This window comes from Oryctolagus cuniculus, chromosome 13 (assembly GCF_964237555.1).
Source record: "Oryctolagus cuniculus chromosome 13, mOryCun1.1, whole genome shotgun sequence".
Taxonomy (NCBI): Eukaryota; Metazoa; Chordata; class Mammalia; order Lagomorpha; family Leporidae; genus Oryctolagus; species Oryctolagus cuniculus.
The window spans coordinates 12,878,035-12,896,505 of NC_091444.1; the positions used below are offsets into that span (position 1 = coordinate 12,878,035).

General features: G+C 39.1%; 1 protein-coding gene across 9 annotated transcripts in view; it reads right to left on the reverse strand.

The window, feature by feature from the left end:
* The window catches only part of KCNT2 (potassium sodium-activated channel subfamily T member 2), a 411,093-nt gene that overhangs the window by 194,233 nt on the left and 198,389 nt on the right, over positions 1-18,471 (reverse strand). For all 9 annotated transcript variants that reach the window (XR_007909589.2, XM_051820439.2, XM_051820437.2 and 6 more), the window contains exons 9-12: positions 11,109-11,289; positions 9,769-9,933; positions 7,328-7,464; positions 4,022-4,085 (exon numbers count right to left, since the gene is read on the reverse strand). Coding sequence is in view for 8 of the 9 variants with exons in the window: in XM_051820439.2 (XP_051676399.2) it covers positions 4,022-4,085; positions 7,328-7,464; positions 9,769-9,933; positions 11,109-11,289 (547 nt within the window). In the remaining variant the exon portion in view is untranslated. The remainder of the gene's footprint in view (positions 1-4,021; positions 4,086-7,327; positions 7,465-9,768; positions 9,934-11,108; positions 11,290-18,471) is intronic.

The following is an 18,471-nucleotide window of genomic DNA, read 5'->3' on the forward strand; positions in this document are numbered from 1 at the left end:
CTTTTAATATTTTTGTTATTTGAGTTATTACTCATTTCATTATTCTTCATTTTTTCACTGCCCTAAGGTTTATTATCTAAGTCATCCGCTGAATTTTTCATTTGTTATCATGTATTCACTTTCCAGGAGATCTTCATGATTCACAGAATGTTCCTCAGTTTGTTTTGACTAGTTACTCTATGGTCTGCTGTTAATTCCTTTATATGTAATCTTCTTGTGTTACTCCAAAGGTAGTTACTAGAAATATATTTTTTTAAAATTGATTTCTTCTTCTAGAACTGTATGGTGCTGTTTCCTCTGAGCTTCTCTCATCTGTATGCTTATCATTTGATTTTTTGTTCATTCATTCTTTCTTGTCATGAATGTCGTCAGAATTCTGGTGACACTAGGCTAAAACTTCTATAGGAGTGAAGTACTCAAAGGCTGTTAAATCTGACCAAATGCAGGGAGCTTTCTTGTGTGGGTTTTACTGTAGGGGGACCAACCTGGGATACTGCCCTGGGGAATTTCAGACTTTATACCTTTATTTGCATGCAGACACACACACACAGTATGCTTTATTTTGATGGACCTTTTTCCCAGAGATAATACCTCCAGGTTGGTTTCTGTGGAGATGTAGACATGTCTGTGAAGTTTCTCAGAACCACCGGGAGGAATGTCTAATATTAGGTGAGGTAACTGGAGCTTAATTGCCCTAACATTAGCATGGTGTCTGGCTCAACCCTAATGTCTCTGTAAAGAAGGTACCCCTGAATCAAATTCTCTAAGTAATAAAGCTCTTTCCCTAAAAGATTGGGAAAGCAATAAAAAAGCAGACAGCAATAAATGTTTGGAGGGACTCAGGAAATCGTCTCTTACAGACTTTTAACCGTTGTTCATATATTTAGTCCTACTCATAACCCTACTATCACAAGGCATCTGCTGTCTCTATTTCCTGAGGCTTTTGAGGTTCCGTTGTGAGAAGCAGCCAGCTGCTGCTATGTCTCCTCTCTCAACTTAAATTTTAACTTCCTTCTGGGTTGTATGTCAGTTGCCACTCATCCGTCTGCTTCATAGCTTCCCAAATTCTACTGGTGTTGTCTCACCTACCATGGACCAAGGTGCTAATGAGTTCAAGATTTTTTACTCAATTTCCTGTCAATTTACTAAGAGTGTCAGGAGGAAACAGACTCCTAAATGAATACTAGGAAGTGCACTCTGGAAGACATTACACATTTATGTCTTCATACTGGTACTTCCCTTATTTAACAAAGGTATTACAGATACTCAAAGACTGCAATGATTTTAAAACCATGTTACCACTTGGGGTGAGGCACTAGATCCACAATTACGTAAGTCAAACAATTATGGTAATTCAAGCTTATGCTCCATTCAAAATCATTTCTTTAGTAAATTTACTTGGAGCACCAAGTAACAATTAACTGGGTGCTCAGGTCAACAGAGCAGAATCAAGTCTAGACTAACCTAGCATTGATGAAAACGGTAAGGAGAAATGTATTTTTAAGCATACATATCTCAAAAAGAAGCATTTAGAAATTTTCCAAACATCTGTTTGGTCAGTGTACTACTCTTAGCTTTCTAGTAAGGCATTAGCTAAGTACCACAGACTGGATGACTTAAACAGCACAGCTGTATTAAGTGTCCCACAGTTCACAGATGGGAAGGCCTGAAATGCAGGCTGCACAGAGTAGGTTTTTGTTAAGAGCTGAGAAGGAAGAGCATGCTCCAGGCCTGCCTCCTAGGCTTACGGGTGATTGTCTTATGTTCACTCCTATTCTCCAGCATCATGTCTGTTTCTAAATGTTCCTTATTAATAAGAACATGGGTCAGACTGGAATGGGGTTTACCCTAATGGCCTGTTGTCTCTTGATTATTTGTCAAGACCTTAATTCCAGGCCAGCACCGTGGCGCACTGGGTTAATCCTCTGCCTGCAGCGCCGGCATCCCACATGGGCGCTGGTTCTAGTCCTGATTGCTTCTCTTCCAGTCCAGCTCTCTGCTATGGCCTGGGAAAACAGTGGAAAATGGCCCAAGTCCTTGAGCCCCTGTACCCGCGTAAGAGACCCAGAAGAAGCTCCTGGCTCCTGGCTTCAGACTGGTGTAGCTCAGGCCGTTGCGGCCAATAGTAGAGTGAACCATCTGATGGAAGACCTCTCTCTCTCTCTCTCTCCCTCTCCCTCTCCCTCTCTACCTCTCCTCTCTCTGTGTAACTCTGACTTTCAAATAAATAAATAAATCTTTAAATAAAAAAATACCTTAATTCCAAATACATAGACATTTGATGGAATCAGGGGTGAGGACTTCAACTTATGAATTTTGTGGAGACAAAATTTAACCCAGCCGGCGCCGCAGCTCACTAGGCTAATCATCTGCCTGCGGCGCCGGCAAGGATTCTAGTCCCGGTCAGGGCGCCGGATTCTGTCCTGGTTGCCCCTCTTCCAGTCCAGCTCTCTGCTGTGGTCCGGGAAGGCAGTGGAGGATGGCCCAAGTGCTTGGGCCCTGCACCCGCCTGGAAGACCAGGAGGAAGCACCTGGCTCCTGGCTTCGGATCCGCGCAGTGCGCTGGCTATAGCGGCCATTAGGGGAGTGAACCAACAGAAGGAAGACCTTTCTCTCTGTCTCTCTCTCTCACAGTCTAACTCTGCCTGTCCATAAAAAAAAAAAAAAAAAAAAAAAAATTTAACCCAGAGCCAGCCCCCTCAAATGAAGGATGAGAAAGTTGCTTTAATTTTTTTTTTTTTTTTTTTTTTTTTAATGAGTAAGAAGTTGAGGTAAGGCAGAGTGAGGACAGCACAGAGCCTGCTGTACTCAAGACTTAGTTACAAGTTAGTGGAACAGACTATGTGTCTTTAAATGCTCCATAAATGGACAAATCACGTGCCCAGAGCCCTGTGTATATCTGCCTTCTCCCCAGGCACTACAGTAGCCACCAGGCTTTCTCATTTGTGCCTGACCACACAGATGGCTGAAGATGGACTCAGTAACTGAGAAACACCCAAGATAACAGTACTTCAGGTAAAATATGGAGCATTTCTCAAAGTAAAAGAAAAATTAAAATGTTTTTAAAATTCGAAGATATGGTGTGATCATTTATTATACTGTTTAACTTAGTTAAGTATATAAAACTTTTCTCCTAAGAAACAAATCATAAAGATCCTGTAAACCAAAACTTACTGATTTGTGTTTCAGAATCACCTTGCGATCTTTTTTTAAAGCATACCAATTCCCAATACCTACCCCGGATATTTTGAATAAAATTTTCACAAATGCATATTTTTTAGAAGCTCTCCGATTTCAACAGTTTGCTCTCACACAGAAACATAAAGTGAAAAATACTGTTTGAGTACTAGTTATAGCATTAAATCTCAATGTACAGCACACTAAGGACAAACTGTTGAAATCTTTACTTAATGTATGCTAAACTGATCTTCTGTATATAAAGAGAAATGAAAATGAATCTTGATGTGAATGGAAGGGGAGAGGGAGTGGGAAAGGGGAGGGTTGCAGGTGGGAGGGACGGTATGGGGGGGAAGCCATTGTAATCCATAAGCTGTACTTTGGAAATTTATATTCATTAAATAAAAGTTAAAAAAAAAAAGAAGCTCTCCGATTGATTCTAATGCAAACTGCCTGATCCATCTGCTTCACTTCAGAGTTAAGGGAACTGAGGACACTTTAAGAAAATTACGTATCAAAGGACATATTTAGTAAAAAAAAAAAAAAAAAAAAAAAAAGAGAAAAAAAAGAGGTCCTGTTCAGTCTATATATGACTTCTTTCATTTTGATAAACAGAAAAGTAAAGGATTAGTAGACACTACTTTCAAGAACACATTTGTTGACACAATCAATAATATAACTATCACTATGATAGATAGGGCAAAGATAACTAAGAAGTAGTTGCTTCTTTCAGTTAAATTTGAAAGTCACTATTTATTGCACACAGATTTTTCAAAAAGTCAAATTAACAACAATTTTCTAACATGGTAACAACCACTTACTAAAGGACAATTTAGAAACTTACAGATGATGTCCTGTCCACTTCACAGCGACTACTCAAAATAAAACAGGCCTCAGCATCATCCATCCTAAATGTAGACAGAAAAGAAAAGAATGACACACTGAAGGCCCTGGCTATTGTCAGAAACACAGAATTTCAATGCTCAGACCATGTAGCATACATAGACGGTGCACACCCTTAATGAAAGTTGAATTTCTTTCTAGTAGATCACGACTGCCTTCAGTGTAGCAAAATTGTTGTTGCTGGGTTATCTGTGTCACTCAATAGTTTATGAGAGAAGCAAAAAAGAGACAAGTTGTGTTCTCTTTTATGAGAATGTATATTTTCTTATATAGGCTTGTGTATATTAGGGGACGGTAATGGCCATTATTTTATGACTAATTGCACTACAGCTGCAATGTTACTATTAAACCAAGGGATAAGGAACAGAGCTGTTCAATATGCAGGAGTCACACTTTATTGTTTATTTGTATTCTCTGGGGCTGATTCATCATCTTGTTCCAGACCCCCTCCTCTCATGCTAAGATTCGGTATTTCTTAAATTCAGTAATAAAACAGTATGTTTTGGAGCCTGGTACATAATGTTTTAGAAACATAAGAATGTTTATTTTCAAAATGATGAATGATTTATCTTTCTGGTACACCACAAAATAATAAACTTTTCCAAACGTAGCATTTTTTACGGAGAGGAAAGATAAAAGTCCAGGAAATCAGACCAAATCAAACAGTTCTAACGGAATGCTGAGCCACAGTTACTAAAATAATATTGAGTATTGGATAAAATTTTCTAAACATTATTTTCAACAAAGCAATTCAAAACTCATGCAACTGACCTTTCAGACTGGTTTGCAGAATCCTACTCCTTGTTCCTTGCATGGAGAAGTGCTTTGAAAAATGTCATTCATTAACATTAAGTCCAAAATCTTTTATTTGAAGTTAGAATTAGGAATTAACATAAAACGATTATTTTGTCACTCTAACTTTTCTCTTCACCTAGTTTTGTGATATTACCAGCTGGCTACCTCTCTCATCTTCATTCCCTCTCTTACTTGGTTCCTACAAAGGAATTCGGCTTATACATGTGATTCCTTTTGCTAAGGCCTCATTTCAATATTATTAATAATAAATTAGTCATTGAGCTGGCGCTGTGGCATAGCAGGTAAAGCCACCACCTGAAGCACTGGCATCTGGTATGTGCACCGGTTCAAGTCCTGGCTGCTCCACTCACTATCCTGCACTCTGCTATGGCCTGGGAAAGCAACAGAAGATGGCTGAAATCCTTGGGCCTTCCCATCTGTGTGGGAGACCCTATAGAAGATCCTGGCTCCTGGTTTCGGATTGGCCCAGCTCCAGCCATTCCAGCCATTTGGGAAGAGAAACAGTGGATGGAAGACCTCTCTCTCTTTCTGCCTCTCCTCCTCTCTCTGTGTAACTCTGACTTTCAAATATAGAAGTTAGAGTTACAATATGACAAATATGACAAATATGACAGAGTTACAATATGACAAATATGAAATAACAAATTAGTCATGTTAATCCTAAATAGTATCTAACTTAGATACTAATAGGCAATACCAATAACTCACATTAATTTATGCAACAGAAAAATGCCTGAATTTATCACACAACTTCATATTAATTATAGCATAGGCATTATGCTTGCTTACTGCATGAAAAACTTAACTCTTATACAATAAATTAAGTATATCAATTATCTACACAGGTAAATACAATGACTCGGGGTTATCTTAGCATCTTAACATCTCTTCCCCTGAGTCTAAAGCTACTAAATAATTAGCTTAGACAGCAAATAACGAACACCATGGTTTTCTTGAAGTCCTGGTAAAATCTGATGACATACAGAGTGTTTTAATATACAATGATTTCATATAGAATATATATCAGTACAAAAATACTAATATGCTCTCAATGAAACTCAGTTTTCCAGTTATTTACCATTCATTAAATCCTGATAGCTTCCAGTGACTTTTTGTTTCATAGACCAAATCATTGGGAAAAACGCAGTTAAGTCGACTTTATTAAACATAATTCAAAGAATAAAGGCGGAGCCCATGACTAGCCTTCTAGTCTTTACTTGCAGAATAAACAGTAAAAAAGGATCAGGTAGTGTATTGCACCAAGTGTTTTACTTTCCTTTTATTCTTTTCCATCACTTCCCAAACACACACACACACACACACACACGCTCCATATACAAACATACCCACACACTCATTCTGTTTCACACATACAAACATATACAAACATACCCACAGTCTCTCACACATACACCTACACACACAAACTCTAACATACCCTGATATACACTCACACTTTCTCACAGCTCACACACACACACACACACACTCATACAAATACTCTTGCACACACTCTCACACAAGCTCACTCTCTTTCACACACACACAGACACACACAATCTCTCTCATACACAAACCTGTACACTCAGGCCATTCAAAAAATGTAAAAATACAAAACTTATGCTGTAAAATTCAGTGAGGAGAAATTTAACCCTAAAAGTGTGTGTAGGACAACTCTAGGGCAAATAGGAAGAGAGGTTTACAACATTAAAAGCATCAGAAAACTCCCAGCACAGTCAGGCTTTCCAAGGTTCTCTCCTGGCTCCAGAGACTGAGAATACTGCTTAGCAGAAGCCTGCCTGCGTGCGCTGTAGCCCACCACCTGCCCAACCACAACTCACTTTGCTCATGAGGGAAGCCCCACTAGACCTGCCACCAGCAGCTAAGATTATATCACCTTCATGCCAGCAGGGCTGGTGCGTGCTCTGCCAGAGGACAGCACAGTACAAACTGTCACCTTCCTGGTTCCTGTAGCCTCTAGGGACCTGAGGCACACAAGTGCCGCCTGCCCAGCACTTAACGCAAGCACCTTCAAAACTCTGAGTTCCTGCTTTGATATCTCATGTAATGTTTAGTCTAAGATTTTTATTTATGGAATGGAAACAGTAGTGAGAAATCTGAGGCTTCACAAGGAGTCTGGGCACCTGAGCTCAGCACAGACAGATTAAGATAATCAGACCACGGCACACTTCTCACGGTGCTGTGTGAGTGCAGTCTGCCGAGCATCCTTGTGTGGAGACAAGGCTGCGAAAGAGGAACCAGCACACACCTTTTATAGTTTGAATCTTTCCAGTAGACCAGCAGTGGGGCTCAAGCAAAATTCTACATTGAAACATATCAGTTCATAGATTACCAAGTGGTGGAGTGTACAAGAAATATGAAACACTGAAAATGGTAAGAAAAATGGTGGAAAACAGGAAGGGCTACTTACTTCGCCCTCAAGAGGTCCTGGTCTTTAAGGGCTGAACCTTGAAGGTAGATAACTCGTTGGGACCACATTGGAATCTGTAGTACCCTTCGAACTTGCACATCCATTTCAGTAGGACACAAAATCACCACATAATAATCCTATTAAAACAAAATGAACAATGGGACAGAAATAGTAACACTTAAGTTATACTACATAGAATGCTGAAAAACTATGAAAATGTTGGAATATGATAAAACTGAAATAAAATTTTGTTAACAGTACAAATTTAAAACATGGCTGTATTAAATATACTATGATAAACACAATTCAGACATACAAAATCCTCATAAATCTGTAAATTCATTTTGATCTATGAAATCTGTAAAGTCATTCTGATCTATTTCAAGCATATAAGTACCATCAAGGAGAGGTGGTGAGTGACTGTGGTTGGCAGTTTCCTGGTTTATAAGGATTTTAGTTATAATTACTGATTGATGCTAAAACATACAATACCAGGCAGGGTGTTTAAGAATCAAATCAAAAATTCAATTTATTACTTTTAGTATTACTTTTAGTGATTTATATCATTTGACGATACCATAAATGAAGAATTTTGAACAATTTCTGATAAATATTTGACTGGGTAAGAATTTATAAAAACACTGTAAATGCTGAGTAAACTAAGTAAAAAAAAATTTTGATTTCAAAATATATGGTACTTTTCAGAAAACACAAAAGTATGCTGAGTGACAAAACATTTTAAAATACATGATCTGTCTAAAGGAATTAAAATTCTTTGGTTGACATTCACTATTTTCTTACTCTAAAATATATCTACTGGATGATGATAAGGGTTGGAGAAAGGGGACCAAAACACAGCCAGACAGATACAGCAGGTTACAGTGTTCCACAACGCTGTAAGGTGACTACAGACCACAATATTATACACAGAACAAAGAACTGGAGGAGAGGACCTGGTAGGCTCCAGACCTGAAGGAAAAGTGGGGCGGTGGGGATGCTGATGGCCTGATTTTATCAGTTTATGCCATATGCATCTTTAGGAACGTTGTATATGAAAATGCACATGTATCATTACATTAATATAAAATTAGGGCTGTGCATTGGTGCAGAAGTTAACATTCCATGTGGAATGCCTGCATCTGGCTTTGAGTCTCAGCTCTGCTTCTAATTCAAGCTTCCTGCTAGTGCTGTACTCTCAGAGACAGCAGGTGGTGGCTATGTCCATGGGTCCCTGCCACCCACATAGGAGACGTGGACTGAATTCCATGCTCCTGACTTCAACCTGGTCCAGCTATGGTTATTGTGGGCATTGGGAGAATTAGGCAGCAGACCTGTTTCTGTCTGTCTGTGTCTCTCTGTCTTAAATAAATAAATAAATTGTGAAAATTAAAAAAGAATTCTTTACATTAGTAGTATACAAACTTAATCAGAGGGGCCAAACAGGTTTTCCTTATAGGTTATAATGAACAAATGAAATTATTCAATATGGATAATTTAAAAATCCAACAAATATGGAGTTTCTCCAAAAAACAGAAATCAATTTCTATGAAAATAATACATTATGTAATTAAAGTATTAGTTATATTCTAATTTTCTAAATACAAAAATCAATTTTAAAAGGTCTCCAAAACATTCACAAATCAATATTTTTATTTTTGGAAGACAGGAATAATTACACATACTCAGTACTCTCTTAACCTCTGGGAATAATCCATCTCTTTGACACAAGCTTATCTGGGAAATATCAAAGCATCAAATATTGATTTGTTCTATGGACCAGTCTAAGTCCATCTAGCAGGAAAAGATGACCCAAGTCTACATTGGTCTAGTACCTTGGCAAGTGGAAGAGCAGTCAAAGATTTTATCTGCTTACACAGATGAGGAGATTTTTCTGAATTCATGTTCTCACTACATCCAGTTATTGTCCAACCTTTGATTATTACTAACTGAGACTACAAATAGGACCTGGTTAAAATCCAGGAAACAAAGAAAAATGGACCTTCCAATCTCCCACATTTCAGTCAGCCATACTTGATAACTAACATCCTCTGGTATTCAAGTAAGCAGATGATATTGAAATGGTTTCTTCAACGTTTTATTTTAACTCATGTTGAAATTCACTGTTTCATAAAAATACCCTTTATACTTTATCCAAAGGAGAAAAAGCAATTCTTTAATTCAAAGAAAATCTTTCTTTGTAGCATTAACACAATCCATCTGTCCTTTAGTGCAGATACAGAAGGAAGCTTAAAATACTGTGTATTCCTCTAGCACTTTTTCCTCTGTCCCTGGTTATATCTGTAGCTCTTCATTTACTCTTTCTAAATGTGAGTATAAAAATAAGAAACCTCCAGAATGCAGGGAGTACCATCAGTTAATTGACTGCAACAATATGTTAGTAGGTATAACCCAGTTTGGTATATAACATCATTAAAATATACCTGTAGTCTTGGGTGGGCATAGAATTCATTTAAAAAGTCCATAAGTAAGTCAATCTTCAAGGAGCTGACGCACAGAACAACGTGCTTTTCAGTCTGAGCTCTATGTCGGCTATAGTTCCCACCTGACTTTTGTCTCTCCATCCACAAATAGGCCAGTTGTTCAAACTGTAATGAATTTTCCACATGAGAATCAACAACATCAGATATGAAAATGAAAAAGCAATGCATTATATCTATTTTTTTTCAAGTACACTCAGTCTCTTAGATGGAGTTCACTGAGACTCAAACTATCTGCATTCTCTTCAATGATAGCATTTCCCATGATTTCTGCAGGGGTTGAAGATGCCTCTCAGGAGTTTAAAGTCTTTACAGTAACATGATTTTTCTAGTATATTGAAACAGACTACTAAAATTTTGTGACTCTGCTTTATGTCCAGTAGAGTATGACACAATATGACATGCACTGAGTGAAAAAGACTCATGAACATTTTTCCATATTCTCTGCAAAATTCTGCCCATATTTCATGCATGGGAGATGCCTTTCTCACAATGCACAGAGCCATATTCCAACTGAACAGTAGTTGGTCCACAAGGGAAATGGAGAGAATAAAGGAGGGAAGGCAAGAAGGAAGACATGCATGATGGGATGAGAATGAGAATGTCATTTTTGTACCTACTCAAGCTATCTTGACAAAGGATGGCCAAAGTTGTGTAATGGAACATGCAAGTTTAATTCGCATTTGCCAAATCCTGTTTCTGACCTGCCTACCTATGGGGACTTAGGGCTCATCATAGGAAAGGAACAGAAATTGCATCTACTCATGCTTAGTTGCATGTTATATCTCTGTCCTTTTAAAACTTTTCTATTCACTCTCCACTTATATAATACTTATATACCATGTTCAAATTTTGTTTAGTTTACCAAGTTTAGTACTTGGTTCATCAATTTTTATTCATTGCAATGTATAATTCTTACATTTATTTCCAAGAACTAAGACAAATCAATACCTCAAAAACTTATTTTCTTTATCTGTCATCCTCTAATGAAAAAACACAATATCCCACAACTAACATATTTATACCCTACATATAAAAGAAACATCATGAAGAATTTCAATGACATGTAAGCTATCAGTTCTCACTAGATGCAAAAATAAAAACAAACAAATGTTCTAATAAAACATATCTCTTAAGTAATTTAAATAATTGATTAACTATAATGTGGTAATATATAATATACTACAATTAGGTACATAAACCACTCTCCACTATTTTATTCAGGAAGATTCAACATCAAAGGACTTTGCACATTTCTGTAAAGTTAGCAGGATTATGTTTACCTGTATGGGGAGAACCACAAGAGCCACACAAATCATAGCAACGACAAAAAGCTTGGAAGACCATGTTTCAGGAGTGACATCACCAAAGCCCACAGTAGAAAATGTCACAATGCAGAAATAAAGAGAGTCAAAGAGATTCAGCTTCTTTCCAATTCGTTCCAAATGTTGGATTCCACAAATGCTAAAGAAAAAACTAAGTATTAAAATTAAAACTTTCTGACTGGATATAATGCTTCTCATAAATATTTTTTGATAATCAAACCACATTTCATAAAGCCATGTAACAGTGAGCTATTATATTTTATAATTTGTCTTCCCACCACAGGTACTGGTTAAGTTTTTTCCCTACATTAACAAGAAATGGTGTAATTTTGATTAATAGCTAGCCAAAAAAATGGTAGCCAAAATATAACCGAGTGACATGTAAAGTGAAAGGACTGAATTTCTGAAATGACACATAGACACGGAAGGCATATGCAGGAAACAGAGACCAGAAATTGCTGAATCATATCCCTGTCAAAATGCAGAAAGAAGGGAGACATTTTCCTCTGTCAATATAAATAAAGCAAAAGGCTTAAGTCAGTAACTATCAGGAGCTATAGTTGGAATGATGTCCCCTCCTAGAAACTCAATTTGAAATTTAATTGCCACGGGAATGGTATTCCAAGGTGGGACCTTTGAGAGATATCAGGTCAGGAGAGATCTTTGCTCAGGAAGGCTCTAACAGGCCTGTAGGAGTGGATTTGTTACCATAGGAGTAGGTTTGCCCCTCCCACCATGTGCTCTCTCCCTCTGTCCTTCCTGCCACATGGAGAACAAAGAATAATAATGCCTTTGCCAGACAGTGGGACCTTGCTCTTCGACATCCCAGTCTCCAGAACTGTGAGCCAATTAATGTGTTCCTTGTCACTTATCCTGTCTCAGGCATTTTGTCACAGCAGCACAAAACAGACTAATACATCAAGTGGGAACAATTATCTTTACAAAGCTATTAATTATATGAAAGTAAGAAAGCAATATAGAAAATGTTACAAGATGTCCCTGAATTAGAACTGTTAAAATAGCATTAGAGATAGCACTGCTGTTTGCTGGAAGAATGAAAAAAGGCACAGTGAGTGTAGGAAACATAAACACATCATAAATGTTGGTGAGAGAAAAGAGATTTGCAACAAAAACATCAGCATATCATTGCTATGGCTTAAATGTCTGTGCTCCATCCAAAATTCATGTTGTGACTTAAATCCCCAATAAAACAGTATTAAGTGCTAGGACATTTAGGAGGTGATTAATTTTGAATGGGATTAGCAACATGACAGAAGAGCTGGAGGGGAACAGGTAGGCCCCTTTTTTGCCCATCTGCCCTCTTGCCATGTGAGGATACAGCAAGAAGTCACCAACTTGGAAGGTCCTCCCCAGAAGTGAACCCATGGTTTCCCTATCTTAGACTTGTCAGTCTCCAGCACTGTGACGGATAAATCTCTGTCTAGTTTGGGTGCTTTGTCTTGCCAGCAATGGCAAACTAATGCAGAACTTGGCATTGAGACATGGAGTGCTGCTATGACAAACATTAGTGGAAGTGGCTTTGGGCAGTAAGTAGAGGCTGGAACAGTTGAGAAGAGACTGCCAGGAAATGCCTTGATCACTTGGAATGGAATGTTACAGCAGTCCTGGTGAGGACTCAGAACAGAGCAGCAGAGAGCCTGAGTCTTCTTAAAAATTACTTATGTAGTCATGATCAGAATGTTGGCAGAAATATGGATAGGAAAGGCCATTCTGATGAGTTATTAGGCAGAGATGAGGAATATTTTACTGGAAACAGGAGGAGGAAATGCCATCCTTGTTACAAAGAGGCAAAACTTGGCTGAATTATGCCTGTGTTCTAGTACCTTCTGGAAGGCAGGGTTTAAGGGTGATCAACTAGAATATCTGGTGGAAGAAATCCCTAAGCAAAATGTTCCAGGTACTGAATGGCATCTCTGGACTGCTTGTGGGAAAAGGAAAGACGCAGACTAAAGACAGAATTTACAACCAAAGCAAAAGAGAGACTAATAGTTTGGAAAATTTTGAGCCTGGTCAGATTTTGAAGAATAAAAATTTTGTTCAGGAGAAAACATCTAGGGTGTGATCAAGTGACTCTTTGATACGGAGATGAGTATGGACAGAAGAGAGCCAGATGCTGTTAATTAAAACAACAGAAGGATGACCCTTGAATGCATTTCAGAGAGGTTTGAGGCTGCCATCCATATCTCAGGTCCAGAGTGACAGGACCTAGACAACAGGGGAACCTGTGGGAATTCAGGTTTGCTTCTTGAGGCTTTCTCAGTTCTCTGATCCCTGCATTCTGGTACTGGACCCTCAGCCATCCAACGTGTGGCTCAAGAGGGCCCAAGTGCAGCTCAAGCAAGCAAAGGTGTAGCTTAGGTCACTGTTTCAGAGGACACAAGTGTAAACTAAGGTTTACCATAGTAGTGTGCATGTGGTACTGACCATAGGAGGGTACAAACTGTGAGGGCTTGGCTGTCTCCACCTGGATTTCAAAGTATGCCTTGCAGAGCAGGAAGAGAAGTGCTGCAGAGGTGAGGCTGCACACACAGTACCCACTATGTCGATGCATGGCAGAGCTGGGGAGTGGAGCCACTGTGGTGTGAAACCATACCTGAGACCCTGGAAGAGCAGAGATACCAGTACACAATGCCAGCCTAGGAGAGCTGGAGGCACCAGACTCCAACCCATGAAGCCTGCCATAGGAGTCGTGCACAGCAAAGCTATGCTGCATCTTCCCAGGGCCTTGGGCGCCAGCCCCTGCCCCATGCTCAGAAGTCAGGACATGGGATCGAAGAAGATCATTATCAAACCTATGGATTTAATGTTTTCACACTTTTGGTGATGAAACAAGACTACTGGGGCTATTGGGATGGAATGGAGTTTGTATATAAGGACATGAATTTGAGGAGGCAAGAGAGGAATGCTTTGGTTTGAAGGCTTGATTCCCCTCTAAAATTCATGGTGAAACTTAAATCCAAAATGCAATAGTATTAAGAGGTGGGACCTTTAGGAGACACTTAAGTCATGAGGACGCAGCTTCATGAACAGCAAGGACAATCTTATTAGAAGGTGAGAGAGCAGCAGGCATTTAGTCTAGCAGTTAAGATGCCTGCCTTGCCTGTCAGAGTACCTGAGCTCCACTCCTGGCTCTGGCTCCTGATTCCAGCTTCTTTATAATGCAGGCCCTGAAAGACAGCAGTGATGGATAACGTAGCTTTGAGTTTCTACCACCTGGGAGATCTGGATTGTGTTCCTGGCCCCTGGCTTCAGCACTAGCCCAGTCCCAGCTGCTGTGGGTACTGGGGGAGTTAACTGGTAGATGGAAGCACTCTCTATCCTCCCCTCTCAAACTGAGGAATAAAAAGGCTGAAGAGAACTAGCCAGGCTTCCTTTTGTGCTTCTGCTGCCCATCATGCGAGGAACAGGGCAAGAAGCAGCCGCCTTGGAAGCAGAGAGGAGGTCCTCAGAGACACCCATCTGTGGTACCTTGATCTTGAACATCTCAGCCTTGAGAACAAAGAATGAAGTCTGGTTGCTTATAAATCAAGTGGTCTGCTAAAGTAGCAGAAATAGACTAATACAACAGGAGAGTACTGCTATTCAGCCAAATAAGAAGAAAGAAACTAAGTATAGATATATGTTACCACACAGATAAACAGCAAAAACATGCTGAGTGAAAGGAGCCAGACATAAAAGGCTCCCTACACGATTCTGTCTATGGGAAATATCCAGGAAAGACAGAAAACAGATCAGTGGCTGCCTAGCCCTGATGGTGGGAATGTGGTGATGGATGTGAACTAAAACTGCATCAGGGAGATGGCTGTGTATCTCCAGAATGTATTTAAAAATGACTGAATTTATACTTCAAATGAGTGAATTTTATGGTATGTAAATTGTGCTTCTCCTACTGTGAAGCTGTCAAAATCAGTTAATATTTCTGGATACTAACTGTAGCTTCTGTGCATAGCACTCAGGCAATCCAATCATGACAATCATGAAGAATTAAAGTGATATGCAATGTTATATTCTAGATATTCCTGTTCCAATCTGTAAGGATAATTTCTCCCTTTGTAATTTATGATAAATTAAATATTTGTAATTTGATAAATTAAATATCATAAATATTCAGTTGTCTTAATTTTTTGGAAAGCCAAAGGATCAAGTGATGAACTGGCAAGATAGGACGGATGAAGGAACAGAAGAAACAAAGGCTGTCTGTCAGCATCTTTACTTCGCGAAGAAGTAGAAGCTACCTTTTGTTTCTTTTTTTACTCTGAGTCTCCAAAATGGGTGAGTTAGCCCTTATTTTTTGCTTTGGAATTTGTGAGCTGGAAGGTCATAAGCCCACAGAAACCAATGAGTTGATTTGTATAAATTTATTTGTTAGGCTGCCCTTATGTAATACTGTCAAGGTAACTATGAACCTACTCAAATGAAACTCATAGCAAGGTCTAATGACAATAGGTATTTCTGTGGAGGGAGGTTTATTTTAATAACATACACTTGTGAATATAAGCAATTTATGCACAATCTTTATATGTCACCAGAAAATAAAATGAGAAGAAATAAAGATAATTAAGTTATATATTCTTTTTTTAAATTTTTTGACAGGCAGAGTGGACAGTGAGAGAGAGAGAGAGAAAAGTCTTCCTTTGCCATTGATTCACCCTCCAATGGCTGCCGCGGCCGGCGCACCGCGCTGATCCGATGGCAGGAGCCAGGTGCTTCTCCTGGTCTCCCATGTGGGTGCAGGGCCCAAGCACTTGGGCCATCCTCCACTGCACTCCCTGGCCACAGCAGAGAGCTGGCCTAGAAGAGGGGCAACCGGGACAGAATCTAGCCCTGACCGGGACTAGAACCCGGTGTGCTGGCGCCGCAAGGCGGAGGATTAGCCTAGTGAGCCGTGGTGCCGGCCAAGTTATATATTCTTAAGGATTCAAATGTTACTTGAGAGCTTGCTGTATTTTGCTTGATTATACAATAAAGAAAGGCTGTAGATCAAAAGAGGAAATCCAAACAGCCAACAGACACATGAAAAAATGTTCAAGATTACTAGCCATCAGGGAAATGCATATCAAAACCACAATGAGGTTTCACCTCACCCCGGTTAGAATGGCTTACATACAGAAATCAACAAAGAGATGTTGGTAAGGATGTGGGGAAAAAGGCACACTAATCTGCTGTGGGTGGGAATGCAAACTGGTAAAGCCACTATGGAAGACAGTTTGGAAATACCTCAGAAATCCGAATACAGCCCTACCATACAACCCAGCCATCCCACTCTTCTGAATTTACCCAAGAAATTAAATTGGCAAATAAAAGAGCTGTCTGCACCTCAATGTTTATCGCAGCTCAATTCACAATAGCTAGGACATGGAATCAACCTAAATGCCCATCAATGGTAGACTGGATAAAGAAATTATGGGATATGTACTCTATGGAATACTAAACAGCAGTAAAAAAAAAAAAGAAATCCGGTCATTTGCAACAAAATTAGGAATCGGGAAAACATCATGCTGAGTGAAGTAAGCCAGTCCCAAAGGGACAAATATCATATGTTCTCCCTGATCTGTGATGACTAACTGAGCACCAAAGGGGAAACCTGTAGAAGTGAAACTGACACTATGAGAAACAATGGTTTGATTAACATTATCCCTACTGTTAAGGAACAGCTTACTTACTATTTTATTCTTTTTAGTATTTTCTTTTTCTTCTTAATACCATTGAACTCTTTACTTAACACAGAATTAGACTTAGGTGTTTAAATCCAATTGAAAATTGATCCCTGTTAAAAATAAAGAGTAGGAATAAGAGAGGGATGAGATGCAGAATTCGGCACACATTCCCTTGGACTTACCCCTAAGGGTAAAGCTAAAAACTTGCCATGGGACTCCAAATCCCATTAAGTTGGCAGGTACCAATGCCAACTTACTAGTTAAAGTGATAAGTTTAAGTTCACAACTGATCATAAAGATAGGACTAAGTGTCAAAGGGATCACATAAATAAGACCAAGTATCTGCTAATAATAATTGATAGAGTTAAAAAGGAGAGAATGATCCAACATGAGAAGCAGGATACACAGCAGACCCATAGAATGACAAATGCCCCGAACATCACTCTGGCCTCAGAATCATCCGTTAAGTCATTTAGATCTGGCTAAAAAGCCCATGAGAGCATTTCAGGCATGGAAAGCCAAGACACCATGGCGAAAAATGACCTACATGAAAGATCTCTGTGAGTGAGATCCCGGTGGAAAGAAGTGGCCATCAAAGAAGGAGGCACCTTTCTCTGAAGGAAGGAGAGAACTTCCACTTTGATTATGGCCCTGTCTAAATAATGTCGGAGTATGTGAACTCAAGAGGCTTTTATAGCCTTGGCAGCTCATGACAAGAGCCTTGGGTGATCGCTGATGTCATAAATAAGAGTGTCAATTGCTAAATAAACAACAGGAATCATTGCGTACTTGCTCCCCATATAGGACCTCTGTCCTTAATGTGTTGTACTATGAGAATTAACGGTAAAACTAGTCTTCAAACAATATTTTATACTTTGTGTGTCTGTGTGGGTGCAAACTGTTAAAATCTTTACTTGGTATAGAGTTGATCTTCAGTATATAAAGATAATTAAAAATGAATCTTAATGAAGAATGGGATGAGACAGGGGGTAGGACAAGGAATGGTTTGGTGGTGGGAGGGCAGCTATGGGGGAAAGAACTACTACAATCCAAAAGTTGTACTTATGAAATTTATATTTATTAAATATAAGCTTTCTATAAAAAATTAAAGTATACATTTCCTAATTCACATATATGTTATTTAGACATACATGATCTGAAAAGTCTCCTATTGTGCTTCCTGTTCTTTAGTCTATCTTTCTCAACATAACGTAACCATAAGGCATATTTTCATGTTCTTTAGACATTGCTTAGATATGTCTACCACAGTAACAACCATTAGATTATTACTCTTTAAAGAACTCTCTGTAATTCATGGTAAAATAATTATAACTGCTGCCAATAAATTAAGTCTTTATGTGCTCACCCACTTAGCAGTATACTATTATTGTACCTCCCATCAAGGTAGGAAATCCATGTCTTTGAATTGGAGTTGGCCTTATGATGCCTTGATCAATAAATACGGTGGCAGTGACAGTGTGATTGTGGATTCTAGGTGCTAAATCCTGAGGACATGATGCTGTGAAGAAGCTTGCTACAGCTACAGGAGGAAGAGAGCGCACATGGAAGAGACTCCAGACCCTCTAGAACGCCAACGGCCAATTTCCAGACATGAGAATGGAGCCGTCATGGATTCCTCAGTT